This window comes from Carassius gibelio, chromosome A15, assembly GCF_023724105.1.
Source record: "Carassius gibelio isolate Cgi1373 ecotype wild population from Czech Republic chromosome A15, carGib1.2-hapl.c, whole genome shotgun sequence".
NCBI lineage: Eukaryota > Metazoa > Chordata > Actinopteri > Cypriniformes > Cyprinidae > Carassius > Carassius gibelio.
Genome location: NC_068385.1, coordinates 9,569,692 through 9,592,419, shown reverse-complemented (window position 1 = coordinate 9,592,419; position 22,728 = coordinate 9,569,692). Strand labels below are relative to the sequence as shown.

The window sequence follows — 22,728 nt, the reverse complement described above, 5'->3', positions numbered from 1 at the left end:
GCTAAGGGGATATATGAATACTTGGTCTGTGTGGCCTAAAAGCCTGACAGGCTGAAGTCATCTGTTCCAATTCAGCCATCAAGTCTTCTGTTCGCCTAAAACAGCTGTCCATGGTTAGTATGAGTGAATGGATAGTGCCTTATTCTTGTAAAATAAGTGTAGGATAAAACACTGGGTGTGTTTCTTAATCATGGCTGTCTGAGTGGGTTAGACTGAGGTGAGCCACATTAGTGAGGCCTGAATTATAACTATAAACACACTGCGTGACTCAGAAAGATGTGCTGAAATGCACATCGGCCCTGGCTTAACTTTGGAAGTTTACAGTTTGGGGAAGTGAGCTTTAAATCACAAAACTGAGCATAAACATACTGGCATATGTGTAAAGTTGAGTATATTTTATTAGGAGTATAGTTTTGTACAAACATCAACCATACCTCGGCTCACATGATGAACAACCATCTTTTTTTAATCCATACAAATCTCTTAAGAACATTAAAAGTGCAAAATTTCAGAGCAACATCAAGTAAACGTCTGTGAAATGACCATTTAGGAATTAGAAAGAGATGTGAACTCAATGTTACATTTTAAGTGTCAGTCTAAGTGATGTGATTTTGTAGTTTGTAAATCATATTTTAGGCTCAGTATTAGGAGAACATTGCAAATGCAAAATGTACATTCCACATATTGTATTTTATTCTTTGTGCTTCTGTCAAAAATGCCCCACTTTCAACAAAGTAAAAACACCTAAATTAAATATACCAAATTGTATTGCCTTCAGTGTTTAAGGTCAAATCATTATAAACCTTTTGAAAATATATACATTTAATTATGCATTAGTGTAAACTGTGCAGCTTTTATTATCATTCAAAAATAACATATGGTCATGAGGGGCATCCAAGCATTAGAAATGTATCATTCCGAAATACATAATGACTTACAATTTAAGGCACCATGACTTCTAAACTGACCTGCAATACTGGTGTTTGTACAATGTGTTTGAATACACAACTTATGAAACTTTAAGACTTAAGAAAACAAATCACATCAGAGCTGACAACACTCTGCAAATCTCAGGTTACAAATTAAGTGAAATGTAACTAAAGTGCACGAGTCATTGCAATGTACTGTGCGTGTTTAAATGTGCTCAACGCTTAAAATAAAGGACCTTAGTTGGCATAGTATGTGCAAATATGATGCAATCTTGAATTACAAAAAAATAAAAGATCTTATGAGATGCTAAGAAGGCACAGAGATGAGAAAACAAGTCTTTTTGGCACTTCAGGCTCACAAGATCATTCCTGCATTGTCACAAGTAAGTATATCATTGGGTTTGGCTTGTCCAATCTGTCTGTGAAACTGTCCTTGCTTGTGTGTCTTCCAGCAATGCACGTTTGCACCTAAAGCTATGCTTTTAATGCTTGGCATCTGGTTAAAGACAGTCCTTGATAATGGTGTGACAGGATTATGGGTCAAATTAAGCTCTTGTAAAGAGACAAGTCCGTTAAATACATCCGGGCTCAACGTCTTGAGCCGGCTGTTGTTTGACAAGTCTAAGACTTGTAGGTTCTTCAAACCTCTAAAAGCACCTGGTTGAATGAGGGTCAGGTCGGACAGGCTGCTGAGAGACAGGTGAACCAGTTCTGTCATTGAATCAAAGGCCCCTGCATCAATGCTGGAGATGAGATTCCCATCCAGGTTCAGATACTGAAGTGGGATCCCATTCAGCACTGGCACCTTCCTCAATTGATTCTCTGCCAGCATAAGACTCTTGATGTTCAACGGATGGCTAGGGGTCTTCCTGGAAACAGAGGTAAGAAGGTTTCGCGACAGGTCCACCATGATTGGTACATCCTGTACTCTGGTGGTGAGCAGATCAAGGCTAAACTCTTTGAATCGGTTTTCACTCAGGTCCAGCTCAACCAGAGGGAGTCCGGTGAAGCAGCCGTCAGCGAGATCCTCAAGAGCGTTGTTGCTCAGGTCCAACGTCTCAAGGTAGCGGAGTTTAGAGAACGCTTTGGGACTGACATGTGAAATTAGATTTCCGTTTAGGTCCAGACTAACCAAGGTGGTGTAACCCGGTCCGGAGAGCATCGAGTCGCTGATGGAGGTGATGGAGTTTAAGGAGAGGTCGAGATGGGACGTGTCCAGAGGGATGGGGACAGGAGTGTTCCCGGGGCCGATTTCACTGCAGTCCACTTTGGTAAGGCTGAAACTGTCGAAGAGGCCGAAGCTCTCCACCTCACACCGACATTGCGGATGGCAGTTCTTCACTGCTCCCATGAAAGCCAGGCCAAGCAAAGAGAAGAAAAGACACAGCAATGCGGCCATGGTGAACTATAAACCAAAAAAAAAAACACAGTACACATTTTAATTTCACAGTCATAAAAGTACCAAAACAAAATGAACCAATCAAAAATGAATGTCAAAATTTTGTTCTTAGTTCGCCCTGGTGTTTAGTTCCTATAAACGAGTTCCTATAACCAACCAGTGCAAAATCTCCTATTATTGTATACTGGACGCTAATATCGTTGTTATGGTTATCTTTATAGTTACTGTTCTTTACGTGAACTGGCCTTAAAGGTCTGGCATTCCATGTTACCATCAAAACAGATCCATAACCCACTTCAGTGGTCTCTGGATGCGTTAACACTTGCGATTACCGTGAACCGATCAAGCAGTCAATCAGAACACCATGCGTTTACACTTGGCAACATCAACTGTTTTTTTCTGTTTGGATAACTGATTGGATTTGTCTTTCCAGCGCAATATTTAAATAAGTCTGCAGAGAATGGCTGTCAACCTGAAGTGGTGGGTTTTCTTTTGAAAAGCTTTTTCAGTCGTGGGACATTTTACAAATCAAAGATAAGTGTAGGAGTCGAACTAGCGCTCCACACGAGTGTTCTCTGTCTCTCTTCAGACAGTTCACAAGAGAGGGGGCAGGGTTTTGTGTGACGTCCACCTGAGAATGCAGACACGATGGCTGGATTGCGTTTACATTACACCAAGATCCGACCATAATGCATCCGCGACTACCTCTGGACCAGGACACGCTTATCAGATAACATTCCGGTCAGAAGTGCGTTTATGTGTATGTGGACTACATCTGGATACAGGTCGCATGTTAATGCCAAGTGTAAACGCAGCCTCTGAGAGGTTTGAAAAGATTAGTGAAGTGATATACAGCCAAGTACTGTGATCCATACTCAGAATTTGTGCTCTGTATTTAACCCATCCAAGGTGCACACACACAGCAGTGGACACAAACTGTGCTGCGGCGCCTGGGGAGCAGTTGGGGGTTCGGTGCCTTGCTCAAGGGGACCTCAGACGTGGTATTCCCGACCCGAGAAACCCACAACCTTAGGGTTAGGAATCATACTCTCTCACAACTAGGCCACGACTAGTCGCTCATTACATATGGTAATTTAATTGCAGCTGTACGTACATGCTTGTCACTCTGTGTCTGTGTTGATTCATTCGTTACACTAAAAGTATAGATATTTTCCCTTCTAATGCAACTGATGAGCCCTAATTTTACGCACATTCTCAAAGGATTTTATCTCATTCTTATGATCAAAGAACCTATTCAATTTGAATTTTTAAGGACGGTTAGCACATAATCATTCAGTTAAAGAATATAAAGAAACTCAAAGTCTTTGATGCTTTAATATACTTTAACAAACCGTTTTTAGACATTTAGATAATTATCTCATTAAATTATAAAAGTTAATTAGTAAGTTAAATTATTAATATCTGTATTATCACTGTTATGTCTGAAATAATAATAGAAAAATCTGTAAATCTACATTTATGGTAAATTATTTTATATCTATATTATCAGTGTTATGTGTGAAATAGCAGAAAAATCTGTAAATCTAAGTCTACATGTATGGTAAATTCTGTAATAATAATTTAACACACTCAAATTTGAAATTCAGGTTATTCAACATGAAAGTAAAATAATATGATAAAAATGATATTCAATGCATATTAAATATAAATTATATAAATAAAAAGCCATTTATTCAGTCTTTAGAGTCACATGGTTCTATAGATGTTATTTGCTAATTTGCTGATTTGGGGTTTACACCACATTTCTTATGGTTATCAATGTTAAAGACAGTGCTCATTGATACTTCTGTGGAACTAATGACACTTATTTTCAGGACTCCTTAATACAAAGTTCAAAAGAACAGCATTTATTTTAAATAATATTATATTTATTTAAATAAATTATATATATATATATATATATATATATATATATATATATATATATATATATATATATATATATAAATCCCAAACACACACACACATATATATATATATATATATATATAACCTTCATAATCAATAACTTTGATAACACATGTAAATAACTTAAAGAAATGATTGCTAAAGGAATCATTATGGCATAATTACGCATAACTGAATCTTGTTTACGTGTTTTCATGAAGTACGCAGAAGACCTTAAAAACACGACACGCATGTGGAGATGTTCTCTATGGCTCCAGCTGAACTCTATAAATTCTCCTCCATGCTCTACTGACAACCTTTTGTTATCGGACCGCCCTAACATGTGCTCGGTTTAACAAAACGACCCGAACTTTAAACTATTTCAACAATTGGCTCCAGATCATAATACAAACAACGCTGTTGATTCTGGCCATGGGTTAGCCAGATTACAAAATGGGTCAAAAGAAACCTGACCGGTTCATACAAGGCATTAGAATGAAGCAGCAAAAACGGCTGAACGCTAATTTGTAAGATTGCGTGTAGTGTTATGTGTATAATGATTAAGAGAGCCAGCATGCTAAATAAACAATTACCCCTTATGTATTTGTGTGAGTGCTATTTAAACTTTATGAATCTGCTTAAATAATAATATTTGTTAGGGATATAGACACAGACCTGTAACCTCAGGTATGTCTTTCCTTTTCTGCTCTGGTGACAAGGAGAGAGAACAAACGTGTTCCTTCTCAAACTGCACGTCCCACCCTGCTCTCTTCTCAAGACATGAGCAGCCAGAGACATTTGGTCATTTTAAAGGAACAGTTCACCCAAACTAGATATTAGCTGAAATGTTCTCTCCCTCAGGCCATCCAAGATGTAGACAAGTTAACTGAAACAGATTTGGATAAATTTTGCATTGAAACACTTGTTCACCAATGGATCCAGTTATCCACAGGACTCTAGTCCATCAGTTAACATTTTGTGGAGCAAAATTCTGCATGTTTTTAAGGAACAAATCAACCATTAAGATTCTTTTAACTTCGTCTTGTATGAATCAAGAGAGAAATATGCACGAATCAAGAGAGAAATATGCACAGATCAAGCACCATTTACAAGCAAATACAGTACAAAATGAAAAAAAAATATGTCTGTAGATTTTGAGGACAACAGAGGATGGGAGGAAAAGTTATTATGGATTGTGGACACCAGAATCATAGTTTTAAAGTTAAAACATCTTAATGATGAATTTGTTTCATTCAAACACGCAGCTTTTCACTTCACAAGATGTTAATTGATGGACTGGGGACGTGTGGATTATTGTGATTTTTTTTCTCAGCTGTTTGGACTTTCATTCTGATGGCACCCATTCACTGCAGGGGATCCATTGGAGAACAAGTGATGCAATTTCTCCAAATCTGTTCAGATGAAGACACAAACTCATCCACATCCTGGATGACCTGAGGTTGAGTAAATGTTCAGCAAATGTTCATTTCTGGGTGAACTATTCCTTTAAGAGAAATGTCTCAGACGGTTTGTTCCATCAGTGCCTTGCAAAAGCACTAAACACATTTCTGCCAATTTTTATATTTAATTAATTCTGTATTGCCAGATTGATTACGCATATGTAATTTTACAGCATTCAAAATGAATGAAATTTGGAGCCATGGAATTTTCTGTCAAGTTTGTGATGGCATATTTCTAAGTTCCCATATGTATATATCTGCCCATGCGACAGGGGTTATGAACTCTAGGGGCCCTATCTTGCACCCAGCGCAATTGACTTTGTACACCGACGCATGTGTCATTCCTATTTTGCACCTGCGCAAAGCGCGCTTTTCCCTCCACAGAGGCACGTCGCTAAACTAGTGAATGAACTTGCGCTCCCTGGGCGGTTCAGCGCAAAAAAGGAGGCGTGTTCCGGCGCAAACAATCCCTGGTGCTATTTTGCTGTTCCATTAAACAATGGGCTAGTTGCATATCTCCGCCATCTTGGATTTCCGGTCTTGCGAGTGTGTGCGTAGGTATTTCCGGCTGTGCTTAAAGTCAGTGCAGAGAACCAGAGAAGTCCAAATATTACCTTCTATATGTTTACGGGATTTATAATATCACTTCATATGCAAATAAGATATACACTGCTATTATCACTATACTACAAATGTTAACTGAGCCAGTGGATTTGAAACCGGTGTATGTTTCGGTCCTGTTGAATTAAATACACTAATGTTCACTATTGTTCACGAGATGAAAGTTTAACTCATGGTGTGTATACACAGCTATATGATGTATTTTATCTTACCAAATATGTAAATGTACAAATTACTTATTTCTTGAAGATGTTTGCATTGTTATTATTATTTTTATATGAAATATTTACCTCGTGAGACGTGGGCTGCGATTTATCTTCAGAAGTATCCATTTCTCAATTGTACACATACATCAGTCCGTTTTATCGTTATTTTCACAAGATTATTTTACACAGTAAAAAATACGTGACTTTTAATATCTGTTTAATCTGATAATTAATGCAAAACAATAACAATGGCTACTCCTAGACATATAATGATTTATGCTGCAGATCTTTCACAAAACAAATAACCAGATAAAAACACATGAATGCAAACAGCGATCTTTTATTTAAGGCAAACCTACCATAATTATACTACGTTTAATTGTACAGTTAGTTATAAATTGTTATCAAATAAAGTTAATAAAACGCTTTATCAGAAATCTCTGTGCGTCTTGTTTGACAGTCAGAAACAATTATCTTACATAACAGAACAAAACCAGCTCTTCGAAAATGAAAAGTATTGCATATTTGAGAGGTTTGTGTTTGAAAAAAGAAATCCCTGTGGACCTGAACTGACGCTGATCCACATAATCAACAGAAGAATAAAGCAATCTCCGCGTTATCTTGATGAATTTCCACACAGAGGTACGCAAAATATAGGGAGGATGTTTCCCCATGTTTTTGATATACCACTATGGGCTGTTAAATTTGAAAATCTTTAATTATATACATCTAGCCAAGTTTCATATGTAAGTTTCCCTTACAGTCAGTGCGAGCGTCGCAAGACCGGAAATAAGTACGCACACACTCGCGTCGCTGAAGCTCACCGGCGCCATCTTGTGCAACTAGCCCATTGCGCCACTGACCAGAAAAAACCTAGTCTAAAGTCAGTGGCGCGTTGTGCGTTGTTCATTATGCTATTTTAAGGGCGCAAGCTTGACCATAATGTGTAGCGTGCACAACGCGCATACACTTTGCTCATGTAATCTACACAGATGCAACAGTTATTTTTGCAAATCATAAATTGTTACACTAAAAAAATATTAACACATGAGATGACGGAAATCATTGTGGTGTGCCACGAAGATGTGAACAAAATAGGCATAAATCTAGCTTACAAATTATTCAGGCTAATTATTCTCCCATCTCCCATCAGCAGTCTTTCACTGCTCTTACAAGAACATCAGTCTCCTCGGCTGTGAACCGCTCCTGGCGTGCGCCTGGTAAATACGGCATAATAATAGCAATCCGTAATGGAACTTGCGCACCTGCTTTTAAAGGGAATGTTGGATGACGCTCTGATTGGTTTATTTCACGTTACGCCCAAACCACACCTATGAATAATGAAGCTGCTTCAGACCAACCCACTTTAGATTTGCGCCGGGCGCAAGAGCCATTTATCCCGCCGGGAAAATAGCAACAGCGCCGAGACCCGCCCACAAAGTTACTTGCGCTTCGCGCTTTGACCCTTGCGTTTCAGATCGTTAAAATAGGGCCCTAGAGGTGTTGTACACCTCCCACTAAAATCCCTCTTTAAAATGCCTAAAGTAAGTGGACAAGATTTTTAAGAGTAATTGCTGTCAGTGGTTAACAGCCACATATTTAAACCATTTATCTTTCTCCGAAATGGGAAATTACCCTCAGATCTGAGTCTGAGAGGCCCACCTATGAATCTGCATGAAAATCCATTTTCAACTTACTTCATCTTTCTGCTGTTAACTACTGTACAGGAGAACTAAAGGAGGTTCTGAACTAATTAAATTAGCAGACTGCAGACATCCTAATCCAGTAAAGCAGAAAGAATGTAGTACTTTAAGGAGGGTCAGATTTAATGGGAGCTTTAACATCTCAAACAGCCAATTTTTGAATGCCATACTTTTTGTGATGTCAACTTGACAACAGGACGTAACTTTTAAGTTACATGCTAGAGGCATGCATCAAAGCATTCTACTAAATTTTTAATGGGTGTTGACAACAGTATATCATAATGCAGGTTGCCACCCATATCCTAGAAAACACATGAACAGCTATTAATAATAATAGTCATAATAATAGTCATTATTATTAATAAATAACATTGTGTATTACTTATGTACAGAAATAAAATAATTACAGTGGTGTGAAAAAGTGTTGACCCCCTTCCTGATTTCTTATTTTTTTGCATGTTTGTCACACTTTAAAGTTTCAGATCATCAAACAATTTTAAATATTAGTAAAAGATAACACAAGTAAAAACAACATGCAGTTTTTAAATTAAGGTTTTTATTATTAAGGGAAAACTAAGGGTGTACTCGCACTAGGCACGGTTCCCATGAACCGGGCCCGAATACGATTGTCCCCCCTCCCAACTCCCCCTCTAGCCTGCACTCACATAGGAGGGTTTCAGCATTCGTGCCGGAGCACGCTTACGTCATTATGGTGCGACGGTTTCGGGATAAACAGGAAGAGCGGCGCTCTCTGAACACAATGGAGTCCATCGCTCTGTTTTCTTTGTGGATAATTTTGTGTCGTTTGGTCCACGGTGGTCCACAGCCTGTTGTTAAACAGATGTCGCCTTAGTGGCACGAAAATTTTCACGTAATCGTGCTGCTCATATGAGGATGTTTGCAAGGTACCAGCTGAAGTGCAGCAAGGACTTTGCAGTTTTGAGTTTTTATGCGTTTTGTCCAGCTGTTCTTGTATGCTCTCATCTGCCCAAATTTCCAACAAGCATTGCACCTCTGCCGTAGACCAAAGCGACCCTTTCCCCGCCATGTTGGTTTTCGAGTGTCGCAAAACCGTGACACAACATGTCCTTTTCCGTGCTCCCGCACGGTTAGTGCTCACACTGCATGTGAACCGCGCCCGAGTCCAACTGAACCGTGCTCTGGCCCACCTCTTCCAAGCAGGCCAGGGCCGGCTAAATGACGGTTCAGAGCACTCACACTAGTCAAACGAACTGCGCTTTGGTGGTCAAACGCACTCGGGCACGGTTCAAACTGGCTAGTGTGAGTACACCCTAAATCCAAAACTACATGGCCCTGTGTGAAAAAGTGTTTGCCCCCTAAATCTAATAACTGCTTGGGCCACACAGCAACAACTGCAATCAAGCGTTTGCGATAACTTGCAATGAGTCCGTTACAGCGCTGAAGAGGAATTTTGGTCCACTCATCCATGCAGAATTGTTGTAATTGAGCCACACTGCAGTTCTCTGGATGTTGTTGTGGGGTTTTCTGTGACCTCTTGGATGAGTCATCGCTGTGCTCTTGGGGTAATTTTGGTTGGACGGCCACTCCTTGGAAGGTTCTCCACTTTTCCATGTTTTTGCCATTAGCTCTCACTGTGATTCGCTGGAGTCCCAAAGTGTTAGAAATAGCTTTATAACCTTTTCTGGACTGATAGATCTCAATTACTTTCTTTCAAATTTGTTTGTTTCCGAATTTCTTTGGATCTTGGCATGATGTCTAGCTTTTGAGGATCTTTTGATCTACTTCACTTCGTCAAGCAGGTTCTATTTAAGATTTCTTGATTTCTGAACAGGTTTGGCAGTAATCAGGTCTGGGTGTGGCTAGAGAAAATGAACTCAGGTGTGATAAACCACAGTTTTTACAGGAGGGGCAACAACACTTTTTCACACAGGGCCGTGTAGTTTTGGATTTAGTTTTCCCTTAATAACCTTCGTTTAAAAACTACATATTGTGTTTCCTTGTGTTGTTTGATGATCTGAATCTGAAACATCAAAGTCTGACAAACATGCAAAAAAATAATAATAATAATAATAAATAAATCAGGAAGGGGGGGGGGGGCAACATTTTTTTACACCACTGGATTTCTTTTAAAAAGTTTGTGCAAAACTGTAAACACAGTAGAATTAATTGATTTGATAACTACTTAGAAATTTGGGCATCATCGTTGCTGTCTATGTAGGCAGTTGACTAACATTAGGTTTTGAGAGACACAGCCAAAAGCTCTGCCTTCATGGGCTGATCCACATCTGTATTCAGTTAAAAATACAATCGAAAATAAACTTTTTAACAACTTGACAATGCTCAACAAACGTGTGCGTTTCACGGCACCAGAATTTAAAAATGTGTACGTTAATGTTACTTCCATTGTGTGTTTATTTTTCATTACGTGAAATTACTGGAGATGAAACAATCAGCAGACGTTTTGAGTTTGTCACATAAAAAAGGCAGTACAAACCGATGCCAACAATAAGTCACGTTTGTAGGATACAGGAGAAAACTTTTCTCTTTTTGGTAAAACTTACCATGTGCCGCGACACGTCTGTCAGAGAGCTTTTAACGTTATTCTTCCAGGCCAGCTTCGGAAAAGACTCCAGTTTTAGGGGTTGTCATATCCTGTGCTCTGTGTCGTGGGGTGAATGAGCACGTCTGAGGTGTTGTCTCGGTTGGGACTTTGTCAGTCTATCGGTTACAGACTCGACGCAGAAGATGAAGTGGTAAAACGCCACCGCAAGCACGGTCTCGTCTGGAGTTTCACTCACTGATGATAATCCGCGCCCACCAACGTCTAGACGCGGCGAGCGACAACAGCGCCCTCTAGCGGCGAGTCGAGTATATAACACAACAGACCATTTAAACGTAAACAGCGGGTTAAATCTGTATTCATGGTTTTTTTATTATTATACAAATAAATAACAGCTTTTATAATAGCTCTGTACTGAAGCCAAAGCAAATTATCAGAATGTTTTCTAAAATTATTGACTTTGTAATTAAGGGATGACATGCAGGTAAGTCTGAGGTGAGAAATAACTGTGTGTAACCATAACATTCTTGTTTTGACAGTATGAACAGCCCTGTAGAGGCTTTACAGATGCACATTCATAAAGAAGAAGGTCTTTTTTCATTTATGCACCATGTTCTTGTAGCATTTATGTTTCAATGTACAACAGTTTAAATAAAAAAAATAGCAATAATAAAATAAATCTGACGTGTGTTAGTAGGTTCAGATCAGTGTTTTTCTCATTAGATATTGTTCTAAAGCAGTGTTTCAGAGAATAGTGCCCTTCAAACCCTAATGAGTGAGCAAATTAAAGCTTTTTACACTGTTGGGCTGCAAACAAAATGTAAGTTGTCAAATAAATCACAGCTAATTTATTATTAATATATTAAAGTTAACATAAACTCATAATAATTTTATTAATTCAAAAAATTTTATGTTGAAGGTTACCATACCTAACCAACTTCAGCTTAAATTACATCCGTAATGGGAAGCGTTTACTAAATTTAAGGAATAGAAAAGACCCAAAGATGCATGTAATGTTATTTGTATTTATATTATCACTGTTTGTTTTCAGGTGGATTTAGGTCACAAAGAAAACCTTTGATTGTGAAACATGAGTTCTTAAAGATTCTTTTGTTTTTCTGCTCTCTGCAGATTTTAATAACTCGTAGAAGTGACACTAAAGAATAAAGAGAAAGATAGTAGAAAAGAGGGCAGTGATGATTATGCGGAAACTGCATAGTTTGTATGTTTTAAATAAAACTACCTCTGATGTGGTTTCACGTTTAAAAGAGTGTAGATTTTTTCATCCACTAGATGGCAGTACAATAAAACAAAAACAGTTGTCTTCAAAGGTGCCCACATTTCAATGAAGAGAGTAAAACTTTTTAGTTATATTCACAAATATTAATTGTAAGACAAATATTAGAAAGTACATGAAGTGCATCTTCAGCGATGGTTAACTCCCCAATCACCCCTCATAAAATTACAGATATGTCAATTCAAAACCTGTATATATTTCAAAGACCAAGTCATTTTGATTTTGTTTCCTTTAGAGACAGTTATTGAATGCTAGAAATATTACCCGTAAGAGCTTTGGGTGCTGTTTGCTGAGTTTGCATCCTCTGTTTCTGGTTGTAGGGCAGAGGTTTCAAGGTCTAACATTTAAGAAGCTCAGAGGCTTATTGGATATGGGTCACCACATCTCTCTCACCCTCCACCATCTCTCTCTCACTCTCACTACACATATCACCAGAAAATCTCAACAGTAACCTGAAGGCAAATGCTGCATTAAGCAAAAGCTGCATTAAGCTCCTAAAGCACATCAGAAATCCTAAAAGTCACGTGATCTATCAGAAAGTCAAGACTTATGTAACCGTTTAAAGTTTTAATAGCCAGCAAATGAGAAACGATGAAATTGTGAATCAAACAGTAAAGCTGCTTGAGCACAAGATGGTTTTGTTCTGTAAATGTTTCTTATTACCTGGGCTCGTATTTCTCTGTAAACATTGTGCTAATAGTCCAAATGAGCTCAGAGAGACCTCAGATGAATTCTCAAAACACAAGGTTTAACCGACGCAGGCAAATGTGGGAGAACTCTAGGGATCCTCCAAGGGAACACCCTTCGTTAACTTTAATTATACCCAATGCACCATGTACAAATTCAATTGAAGTGGGCCTATCACAGCTACAGCAAACAAATGCTTAATTACACTGCAGAAACACTCATGCACCTCAGGTCTCCATGACGAGGTGAAAAGAGGCTGCTGAGACCTTGCCCGACCATAAGTAACCTTAAGATGAGAGCTCAAAAACATAAAGCATAAAAATAATAAAATGTTGTTTTGTATACTAATAAATATTGTTCTGTCATTTCTGATCCAAAGGTCATTTAGATATTTTTGTAATTCTTGAATTACAAAGTAGTTTGGTTTGTTTGTACTGTGCATTTATACTGTATTTTATTTTATTTTCATTTTTGTTTAAATAAATGATTCAACCCTATTCATATGTGTTCATGGTCATTTGTACATAAAATTATAATATAATAAAACACATGTGTGTGTGTATGCATAATGTATATAATGATATTTTAATATAATTTTTCATTAAAGAAAATTTTTAGTTTTAAAAAAACTTTAATTTATTTAACTGAGTTTTTTCTTAAACATTTGATACTTTTCTACTATTTTATCACCCCGGACACAAAATAAAATATAAATATAAATGAATATAGCCTAAAACAAAATGATTCATTTAATGGTGAGAATGAAAGCTAGCTATGCGATTAATTCATTGCATTTAATTATTCTTATTGGATTATCAAAATATCCTCCTAATGTACAATTCACGCTTGTGATGACTATACACTTTAATGCAACAATTTTATGTTTCTTTCGTTACTAAAAAGTAACTAATTGCTTTCACGTCTAGCTCAGTCACTAAAGGTGGGTCTGAAGCGTTAACGTATGTCTGCAATCCTCTTATTTTGTTCCTGACCAAGTATGGATTAGATTCATCCGCGGGTCACTTTCAAAGGACTTTAATTGAATAGAGAAACATCTAGGCCTCTTGATAATGTCGAGTGGATTCATTTAAAACGCAAATCGCTTTTTATTTGATTTGATTATAAAATGTATTTAATTATTTAAGCTCGTCAAGGATTTCAGAAACTGCGATGTAACAAAAAATAAGTAAAAAACGGAACCCATATTGACAACACTACCGAATAGCTTTTTTTATTCTGCAATATTCATAAGTTTGGCGCTGGAAAATGTCACTGAACGTTAGGTGTGAATTGTGAAGATGCAAAAGTGCACATGGATTGATGACTATAGGCTTAAGTAGCTCTCCAGGGTGCTGAAGTTGAGTCTCAACGACACTGACGAGCCTCATCAAACTCTTGTTTGTGAGCTGAGATCTACTCAACATTTGTTTATGCCCACTGCGCGACTAATGCTGGATATAAATCTACCTTATAAAAGAAAACACTGGAGGAAAGAGGTACAACTTTTTGAAAATGTTTTCCTGCAACAAGAGGCCCATATAAATAATGGTAAGCTCAATTTCTAAATTGCATTTTATGTAGCAATGTGTTTCAATTTGTTCACTAGCATAATATAAGTGTAGATAAATCTGTAGTTATTTATTTTTCTTTGTATTTGTCGTGCATCATCAAAATTTTCACTCAATAATTGCTAGTAAATATTACAAATAATGACAAAAACGACAATTAACATGAAACGTGAAATTTGGAAACACTGAAATATATATATATATATATATATATATATATATATATATATATATATATATATATATATATATATATTTGTCAAATGTACTAAAATATTCAATGTTTCAATCATCTTTTTACAGTGTAGATTAGCAAAGAACAAATAAATATTTGTCACAATAATTTCATGTAATTTTTAGAACCATGTTCTAATCATTCAGAGTTCAATGATTAGATTTGATCATTTAAAATTAACTGCAGATTGTCGATTTGGAACTGTTTTGATTTTTACTCAAAAATGTTAAACTTTAAGTTTTCAATTTTGGTGAGTTGAAATGAATTGTTCTGAAAATATACAACCTAACTGTATGTAACAGATAAACCTATATATTAGTGAATATTTGCCCTTGAAAACTGATAAAAGTGTGCCATGACTTCAATTCATGTCTAATCCACTGTTTTCTAGGTGTCTCTTTATAATATCCATCTCTGATAACGTCTTCTGACGGAGGACAATGCAACATATTCACCTCCCTTTCGGAGGTGCTTTATGGGAGTTATCCAGTTACCCCTGCTGTCTAATTATCAGGAACAGACATAGTCTCTCTACGCTCCCATTTTACAGCATTACACTATGGATTATTCTTGGTGTGATGACGTTTCCATGCTGTGTCCAATGCCTGATTTTCAAAGTAGGTGTCTTGGGGCCTTGGAGCTGTGACCCTTATTACGCAAAATCACTTCCTGCCATTGCGTCCAAACTGGCTGTTGACCGGATAAACAAGGATTTTAGTTTAGAACTGGGCTGTACAATGGACTTTTTCATCCTTCAAGAGGCTTGTGAGACATCCAAAGCCTTGACCTCATTTGTACAATATGAAAAAATGATTGATGCATTCATAGGCCCTACAAATCCAGGATACTGCAATGCTGCAGCTCTCATGGGCAAGAATTGGGACAAGTCTATATTTTCATGGGCGTGTATTAACTATGAGTTAGACCGAGTCCAGGGCTACCCAACATTTGCTCGAACTTTACCATCCCCGACACGGGTGCTTTTCAGTGTACTAAAGTTTTTCAGCTTGGCTAATATAGCCATCGTGTCTTCTAATGAGGATATATGGATCGACACAGCTGCCAAATTGGCTAGTGCTCTGAGAAACCAGGGACTTCCCGTTGGCATCGTTGTGTCCATGGGGAATAATGACACCATGCTGGAGAATACGCTGCTGACCATACGAAACGCAGGGGAGATAAAAGGTAAATTGTTTTGAAGATTTTGCAGGTATCAACTGATGTTTGTTCCCGACTTTTTAAGAACACAATTTTAATACAAATCATAAACCACTGTTTTAATAACTATTATGATTAATAAATAATCATAATAAAGAAACATGACAACTCTCCCTGGTCAACATTGAGTTATATGTGTGTGTATGTATACTTAATATTTTATACTAGATTTAGAATTATTATCATACTAATATATTAATGATATAGCTAGGTATTTAAAACTAACAACATACAAAACCACTGCTATCAAAAAAAAAAAAAACCGCTATCAACCTCCCATAGTTACTGAAATACATCATATATATTAAGATTAAACAGCTGAAAGTTTGCTTTGTCTCAACATTTCACTTTCTTTTGCTTCACTGGTCAACAGGAGGACTATCTTAAACAAACGAACAAACAAAAAAGCATTTATTTAAACTGGTGTGTAAATGCATTCACAACATTTATTACTCAGTTAAAGATATTTATGCGAAAAAAACATCTGTAAAATGTTCCTGTTTGTTCATTTGCTTGTTTAAAGGTTTGTTCACGCAAATTTCTGGTCATGGCCTTTTTTTGAAAATGTAGTAAAACATTATATTTTTTTAAATTATGATTCAACGTGAATTAATAAATTTTTCATGTGTGTTTCAGTCATCATTATGTGCATGCACTCAGCACTCATTGGAGGAGAGCAGCAAAGTTCATTCCTGATGAAGGCCTATGACATGGGCTTGACGAAGGGTCAGTATGTGTTTATACCATACGACACTCTTCTGTACAGCCTGCCCTACACCAACACCACCTACTTCCCACTGCAAAACAACACCAAACTGCGCAAAGCCTATGACGCTGTACTCACCATCACCATAGAATCAGATCTGATGTCATTCAACGAAGCATACAATATGGCCAAACAACTTGGAGAACTGATGGTGTCACAAGAGCCAGAGCAGGTGTGCATGGTGCACTTTGAAACATCTGTGAGTCTTATTTGTACACATTCATTAAATTTTGCATTAAAATGTTCTGCTACATTTCAGGTCTCTCCGCTCTTTGGTACAATTTACAACAGTTTGTACCTCCTTGCTAAGTCCATGCACAATGCCAGAAGAGCGGGTAAGTGGTTCTCTGGGTCCAACCTGGCTTCCTTCACGAGGAACATTACATTTTCCGGGTTCAACCAAAATATCCGCACGGATTCCCAAGGGAATGGGCAAACCGACTATGTGATTTTAGACACTGATGGCTGGGGATCTGAACTGTATCGCTGCTTTTATCTGAACCTGACGTTAGACAAGGTGCTTTTCGCTGGCACGTACATTCATTTCCCTGCAGGTTCATCTCCACCTTCAGACTCCAGCTGCTGGTTTGACCCCAATGCCATCTGCACAGGAGGTACAACAAACCCACACAAACTCATACCCATTTTACACAGTGTTGCTCAATATTGTGTAAATGATATTAAACATTGTTATTTTTATTATTAATCAAAGCCAGATAGCGTAATGAAATAATTAATTAAAATTACAGTCAATAATTAAACTGAAACAGTAATATTTTATTTTAAATCCTGCTAACAAACTTGACATTGCTGTTATCATATGATCATTGTCACTGTCACATCATCACTACATAATTTTATTATTATTATAAAAAAATTAACATTTTAGGATGACATTTGTTTTTTTATATATATATGATTACTGTTAAGAGTCAAGTCAAGAGGCATTTATTTGTCATTTGCACAGTTAACACTGGCGAAAACTGGGCATTGAAATGCTTGTGACGATGCTTGTGTGTTAACTGATGCAAACCATTTAATGTATACCATATTTTTCAGACTATAAGTCGCACCTGAGTATAAGTCGCATCAGTCCAAAAACACGTCATGACGAGGAAAAAAAAATATATAAGTCACACTGGACTATAAGTTGCATTTATTTAGAACCAAGAACCAAGAGAAAACAACCCTCTCTGTTTTCTATTGGTTCATTTCTCTGGGTTTATTTCAAATTAATTTTGATAAATATGTCGCACCTGACTATAAGTCGCAGGACCAGCCAAACAAAAAAAAAGTGTGACTTATAGTCCGGTAAAATACGGTAATTAGTAACTTATGCATTTATTGATTAATTTGTTCTTTTGTGTAATAGGTGTGGAAATTCTATATGTCATCATAGCATTTGTGATTGTCCTCATTATGGTTCTTGGCTCTATTGGTCTAAGTCTATTCATAAGGTAATATTGCTGTGGGTTTGATTAAAATCCATTTTTATTTTTTATGAATATGTATATTGTTGAAGGTACAAGAAATTGTTTGTGATCTTTGTAGGAGGCGAATCCAACAAATCCAGCTGATCAAAGGGCCCAACAGAATCCTGCTTACACTTGAGGACCTGACCTTCATCAACCCTCAGCTGAGTAACAGAGTATGCCTCACCTTACTAGCTGCTTTCTTTGAACATTAGGGTCTCTCTCTCTCTATCTTTTTTTATGTTATATTTTCCATGTGTAATCTCTTTGCTCACAGAAAATCACTCTTGAAGATCTTTGTGATTCAAAAAGTTACATTGAGGAGAAGAGCACAGGTGAACGTTCCCACTCTGTGAATAGCATGGCAACAGCAACACATGAAACTTCAAATGTTGCTGTCTATGAGGTGACTTTATGTGTCATTTCATTTTATTTATTGAACACACCATGCCATTTCAACTTGACACAATTTAAATCATTTTGATCTTTGCAGGGCGACTGGGTGTGGCTAAAAAAGTTTAAGGAGGGAGATTTCAAGGAGGTTAAACAGAGCACCACTAAGATCTTCACCAAGGTATGGCTTATTAAAACACTCATTTTAAACGCACAGTTTGGTATGAGCTTGTTCTTTGAGTGACACTTCCTATCATCCCCATAATTCCCAGATGAAGGACCTACGGAATGAAAATGTCAACCCATTTTTGGGGTTCTTCAGTGATTGTGAGACGTTTGCCATTGTGACCGAACACTGTTCCCGGGGGAGTCTTCATGATCTCCTTCGTAATGAAGATGTCAAACTGGACTGGATGTTTAAATCCTCCTTGTTGCTGGATCTCATCAAGGTACTTGATTTTTTTTTTAACTTCAAATTCATTTATAATTTCCTTATATATACAGTATATATATCTTTGTTGACATTATAATCTGATGGTTTCTGGTACCATCCAATAGGGCATGAAATATCTACACCACAGGGAATTTCCTCATGGGCACCTGAAGTCTCGTAATTGTGTAGTTGATGGACGTTTTGTCTTAAAGATCACTGATTACGGTTACAATGAGATTCTTGAGACCCAGAAAGCTCCAAAGGAGACTCCACCTCCAGAGGGTATGGGTGTTTTAAAAAAAAAAAAAAAAACTGGTTTATTTATGATGCAAATCTTCAGTTTTATTCCAATTCTCTGATATTAAACAAAAACATGATGAGGCAATTCTTTGTCACTCAGATCTATTCTGGACAGCTCCTGAATTTCTCAGAGACCATGAAAATCCACGGAAAGGAACTTATAAAGGAGATGTGTACAGTTTCGCAATTATACTTCAGGAAGTAGTGGTCAGAGGAGCGCCGTACTGCATGCTTGGCTTGTCTCCTGAAGGTTAGTTATAAAGACAGTCTACAAGATCTACTGCTCTCATTTTGATAAATGTTACAACAGTAACTGGACACATATTATCAGTGAAATTTGCCATCTTTTCATAAGCAAAGACATGATTATTGTATCCACAGAGATAATAAGGAAGGTGAAGAAACCTCCGCCTATGTGCAGGCCCACTGTAGCTCCAGATCAAGCTCCACTGGAATGCATCCAGTTAATGAAGCAGTGCTGGAGTGAGCTACCTGATAGAAGGCCTCCTTTTGATCAGATCTTTGATCAGGTGAGTTTTGTGCAGTCGTTTTTGGAGTTTGTTGAGTGCATTGGCTAATAGAGTAATACACTTAGCATCTAAGAAACTTTATTTTTAGAGTGGTTGCTTGCTTTGTGTAATAAATCCAAAGTATATTGTGCTGTTTTATTTTATTTATTTATTTTTTGTTATTTATTGTATTCCATTAATGTTTTTATCATCAATTGTTTTTTTTGTGTTGTTATTATTATTATTATTATTATTATTATTATTTATTTATTTATTTATTTATTTATTTATTTATTTATTTATTTATTTTAAGATTTATTTTAAATAAATACTATTATTCAGCAAGGATGTATGAATTGATAAAAAATGAAGGTAAAAACATTTACAATGTTCCAAAATATTTCAAATATTTCAAATAAATTGTTAAAAATTACTGGAAAAAAAATGTATTATTGTTTCCATAGTAATATTGGTAATAATAAGAAATGTTTGTTGAACACCAAATCAGCATATTAAAATTATTTCTGAAGGATCATGTGACACTGAAGGCTGGAGTTATGTCATTTTACAACATTACTGATTTACTGTAATCTTTAATCAAAATAATCAAATAAATACAACAAAAATAAAAAGAACATTTAAAAAAAAGTCTTGCCAACCCCAAACATTTGAAGGTATAGCGTATTTTAATTCTAATATGACATCATGCATCTCACTGGATAGCTTTGCATCCAAATTTCATGATAAAGGCAATTTAATTAAAGTTTCTTGGCAAAGGTCTAAAAGACAACTATATTAAAACTTTTTATGTTCAGTGATAATGGCTTCTTATTTTCTGTTCTCAGTTCAAGCTCATTAACAAGGGCAAAAAGACCAATATTATTGACTCCATGTTGCGTATGCTGGAGCAGTACTCCTCTAACCTGGAGGACCTTATCAGGGAAAGAACGGAGGAGCTGGAGGTAGAGAAGCAGAGGACGGAGAAGCTTCTGTCTGAAATGCTTCCTCCGTGAGTATATGTTTTCATGCAACAACACACTTTTCACATACTTCATTTTATCTTTTCCAGTAAGACCTGGATCAACATCTATGTCAAATTAAGAGTCCTGTCAATTTTCATTCACAGTTCTGTGGCAGAAGCTCTGAAAACCGGTGCCTCCGTGGAGCCAGAGTACTTTGATCAAGTCACCATCTACTTCAGTGACATTGTAGGCTTCACCACCATCTCATCCCTTAGTGATCCAATTGAGGTTGTGGACTTGCTCAATGACCTTTACACCCTATTTGATGCCGTCTTGGGCAGCCATGATGTCTACAAGGTAAGCTCGGATGTCTGAGTCAACATGCAGAACAACACTCGATTTCCATGATTTCCAAGCCAATTAACTCTTCTTTTTCACAGGTTGAAACCATTGGAGATGCCTACATGGTGGCCTCCGGGCTGCCGAAGAGGAATGGCAACAAGCATGCAGCCGAAATCGCCAACATGTCCCTGAACATCCTCAGCTCCGTGGGCACCTTCAAGATGCGGCACATGCCAGACGTTCCAGTCAGGATACGGATCGGGATTCACTCAGGTGAGCACTCAGTCTCCAGCAGTTTTCATCTGATTAGTGCTACTGATATGGAAAGCTTATTTCGATGCTCATGTGATCTTTTGACATTAGATTTCATTGTCCAAATTTATACTTCTCATCCCTCATCCTATCATGTTTCTTCTTTATCCAGGGTCGTGTGTTGCTGGAGTTGTGGGTCTAACTATGCCTAGATACTGCCTTTTTGGAGACACAGTCAACACCGCCTCTCGTATGGAATCTACAGGGTTGCGTAAGGTCCATTCAAATATTTTTCATTACAGATGTGATATACAGTATTGTTCAAAATAATAGCAGTACAATGTGACTAACCAGAATAATCAAGGTTTTTCCTATATTTTTTTATTGCTACGTGGCAAACAAGTTACCAGTAGGTTCAGTAGATTCTCAGAAAACAAATGAGACCCAGCATTCATGATATGCACGCTCTTAAGGCTGTGCAATTGGGCAATTAGTTGAATTAGTTGAAAGGGGTGTGTTCAAAAAAATAGCAGTGTGGCATTCAATCACTGAGGTCATCAATTTTGTGAAGAAACAGGTGTGAATCAGGTGGCCCCTATTTAAGGATGAAGCCAACACTTGTTGAACATGCATTTGAAAGCTGAGGAAAATGGGTCGTTCAAGACATTGTTCAGAAGAACAGCGTACTTTGATTAAAAAGTTGATTAGAGAGGGGAAAACCTATAAAGAGGTGCAAAAAATGATAGGCTGTTCAGCTAAAATGATCTCCAATGCCTTAAAATGGAGAGCAAAACCAGAGAGACGTGGAAGAAAACGGAAGACAACCATCAAAATGGATAGAAGAATAACCAGAATGGCAAAGGCTCAGCCAATGATCACCTCCAGGATGATCAAAGACAGTCTGGAGTTACCTGTAAGTACTGTGACAGTTAGAAGACGTCTGTGTGAAGCTAATCTATTTTCAAGAATCCCCCGCAAAGTCCCTCTGTTAAAAAAAAGGCATGTGCAGAAGAGGTTACAATTTGCCAAAGAACACATCAACTGGCCTAAAGAGAAATGGAGGAACATTTTGTGGACTGATGAGAGTAAAATTGTTCTTTTTGGGTCCAAGGGCCACAGGCAGTTTGTGAGACGACCCCCAAACTCTGAATTCAAGCCACAGTACATAGTGAAGACAGTGAAGCATGGAGGTGCAAGCATCATGATATGGGCATGTTTCTCCTACTATGGTGTTGGGCCTATTTATCGCATACCAGGGATCATGGATCAGTTTGCATATGTTAAAATACTTGAAGAGGTCATGTTGCCCTATGCTGAAGAGGACATGCCCTTGAAATGGTTGTTTCAACAAGACAATGACCCAAAACACACTAGTAAACGGGCAAAGTCTTGGTTCCAAACCAACAAAATTAATGTTATGGAGTGGCCAGCCCAATCTCCAGACCTTAATCCAATTGAGAACTTGTGGGGTGATATCAAAAATGCTGTTTCTGAAGCAAAACCAAGAAATGTGAATGAATTGTGGA

At 37.3% G+C, this 22,728-nt stretch overlaps 2 protein-coding genes across 3 annotated transcripts; one reads left to right on the top strand and one right to left on the bottom strand.

Annotated features, from left to right (window-relative positions):
• Positions 1–374: 374 nt before the first annotated feature.
• LOC128029143 (tsukushi) lies at positions 375–11,012 on the bottom strand. 2 transcript variants are annotated; one of them, XM_052616718.1, is made up of 2 exons: positions 10,770–11,012; positions 375–2,334 (listed from the first exon to the last, which is right to left on the bottom strand). In XM_052616718.1, exons 1-2 carry the CDS (start codon positions 10,770–10,772, stop codon positions 1,285–1,287), a joined length of 1,053 nt encoding a protein of 350 aa, XP_052472678.1. In that variant the 5' UTR covers positions 10,773–11,012; the 3' UTR covers positions 375–1,284. The 2 variants fall into 2 exon arrangements, with proteins under 2 accessions (XP_052472678.1, XP_052472679.1); XM_052616719.1 differs by lacking the exon at positions 10,770–11,012 and adding an exon at positions 4,444–4,582.
• A 2,750-nt stretch (positions 11,013–13,762) lies between these two features.
• Positions 13,763–21,547, top strand: LOC128028614 (retinal guanylyl cyclase 2-like). Its single transcript, XM_052615884.1, has 16 exons — positions 13,763–14,300; positions 14,947–15,740; positions 16,410–16,711; positions 16,799–17,153; positions 17,912–17,996; positions 18,091–18,187; positions 18,289–18,417; positions 18,505–18,585; positions 18,677–18,853; positions 18,963–19,119; positions 19,238–19,387; positions 19,519–19,667; positions 20,492–20,655; positions 20,773–20,965; positions 21,049–21,223; positions 21,375–21,547. Exons 2-16 carry the CDS (start codon positions 14,996–14,998, stop codon positions 21,530–21,532), a joined length of 3,117 nt encoding a protein of 1,038 aa, XP_052471844.1. The 5' UTR covers positions 13,763–14,300; positions 14,947–14,995; the 3' UTR covers positions 21,533–21,547.
• Positions 21,548–22,728: the final 1,181 nt, after the last annotated feature.

What these genes read in the sequence shown, in the direction of transcription:
- LOC128028614 (XM_052615884.1), top strand. Translation starts at nt 14,996, where the DNA reads ATGCAACATATTCACCTCCCTTTCGGAGGTGCTTTATGGGAGTTATCC. An exon ending in TGTCACAAGAGCCAGAGCAG is followed by an intron (nt 16,712 to 16,798) that starts GTGTGCATGGTG and finishes GCTACATTTCAG; the next exon opens with GTCTCTCCGCTCTTTGGTAC. An exon ending in ACGGATCGGGATTCACTCAG is followed by an intron (nt 21,224 to 21,374) that starts GTGAGCACTCAG and finishes TTCTTTATCCAG; the next exon opens with GGTCGTGTGTTGCTGGAGTT.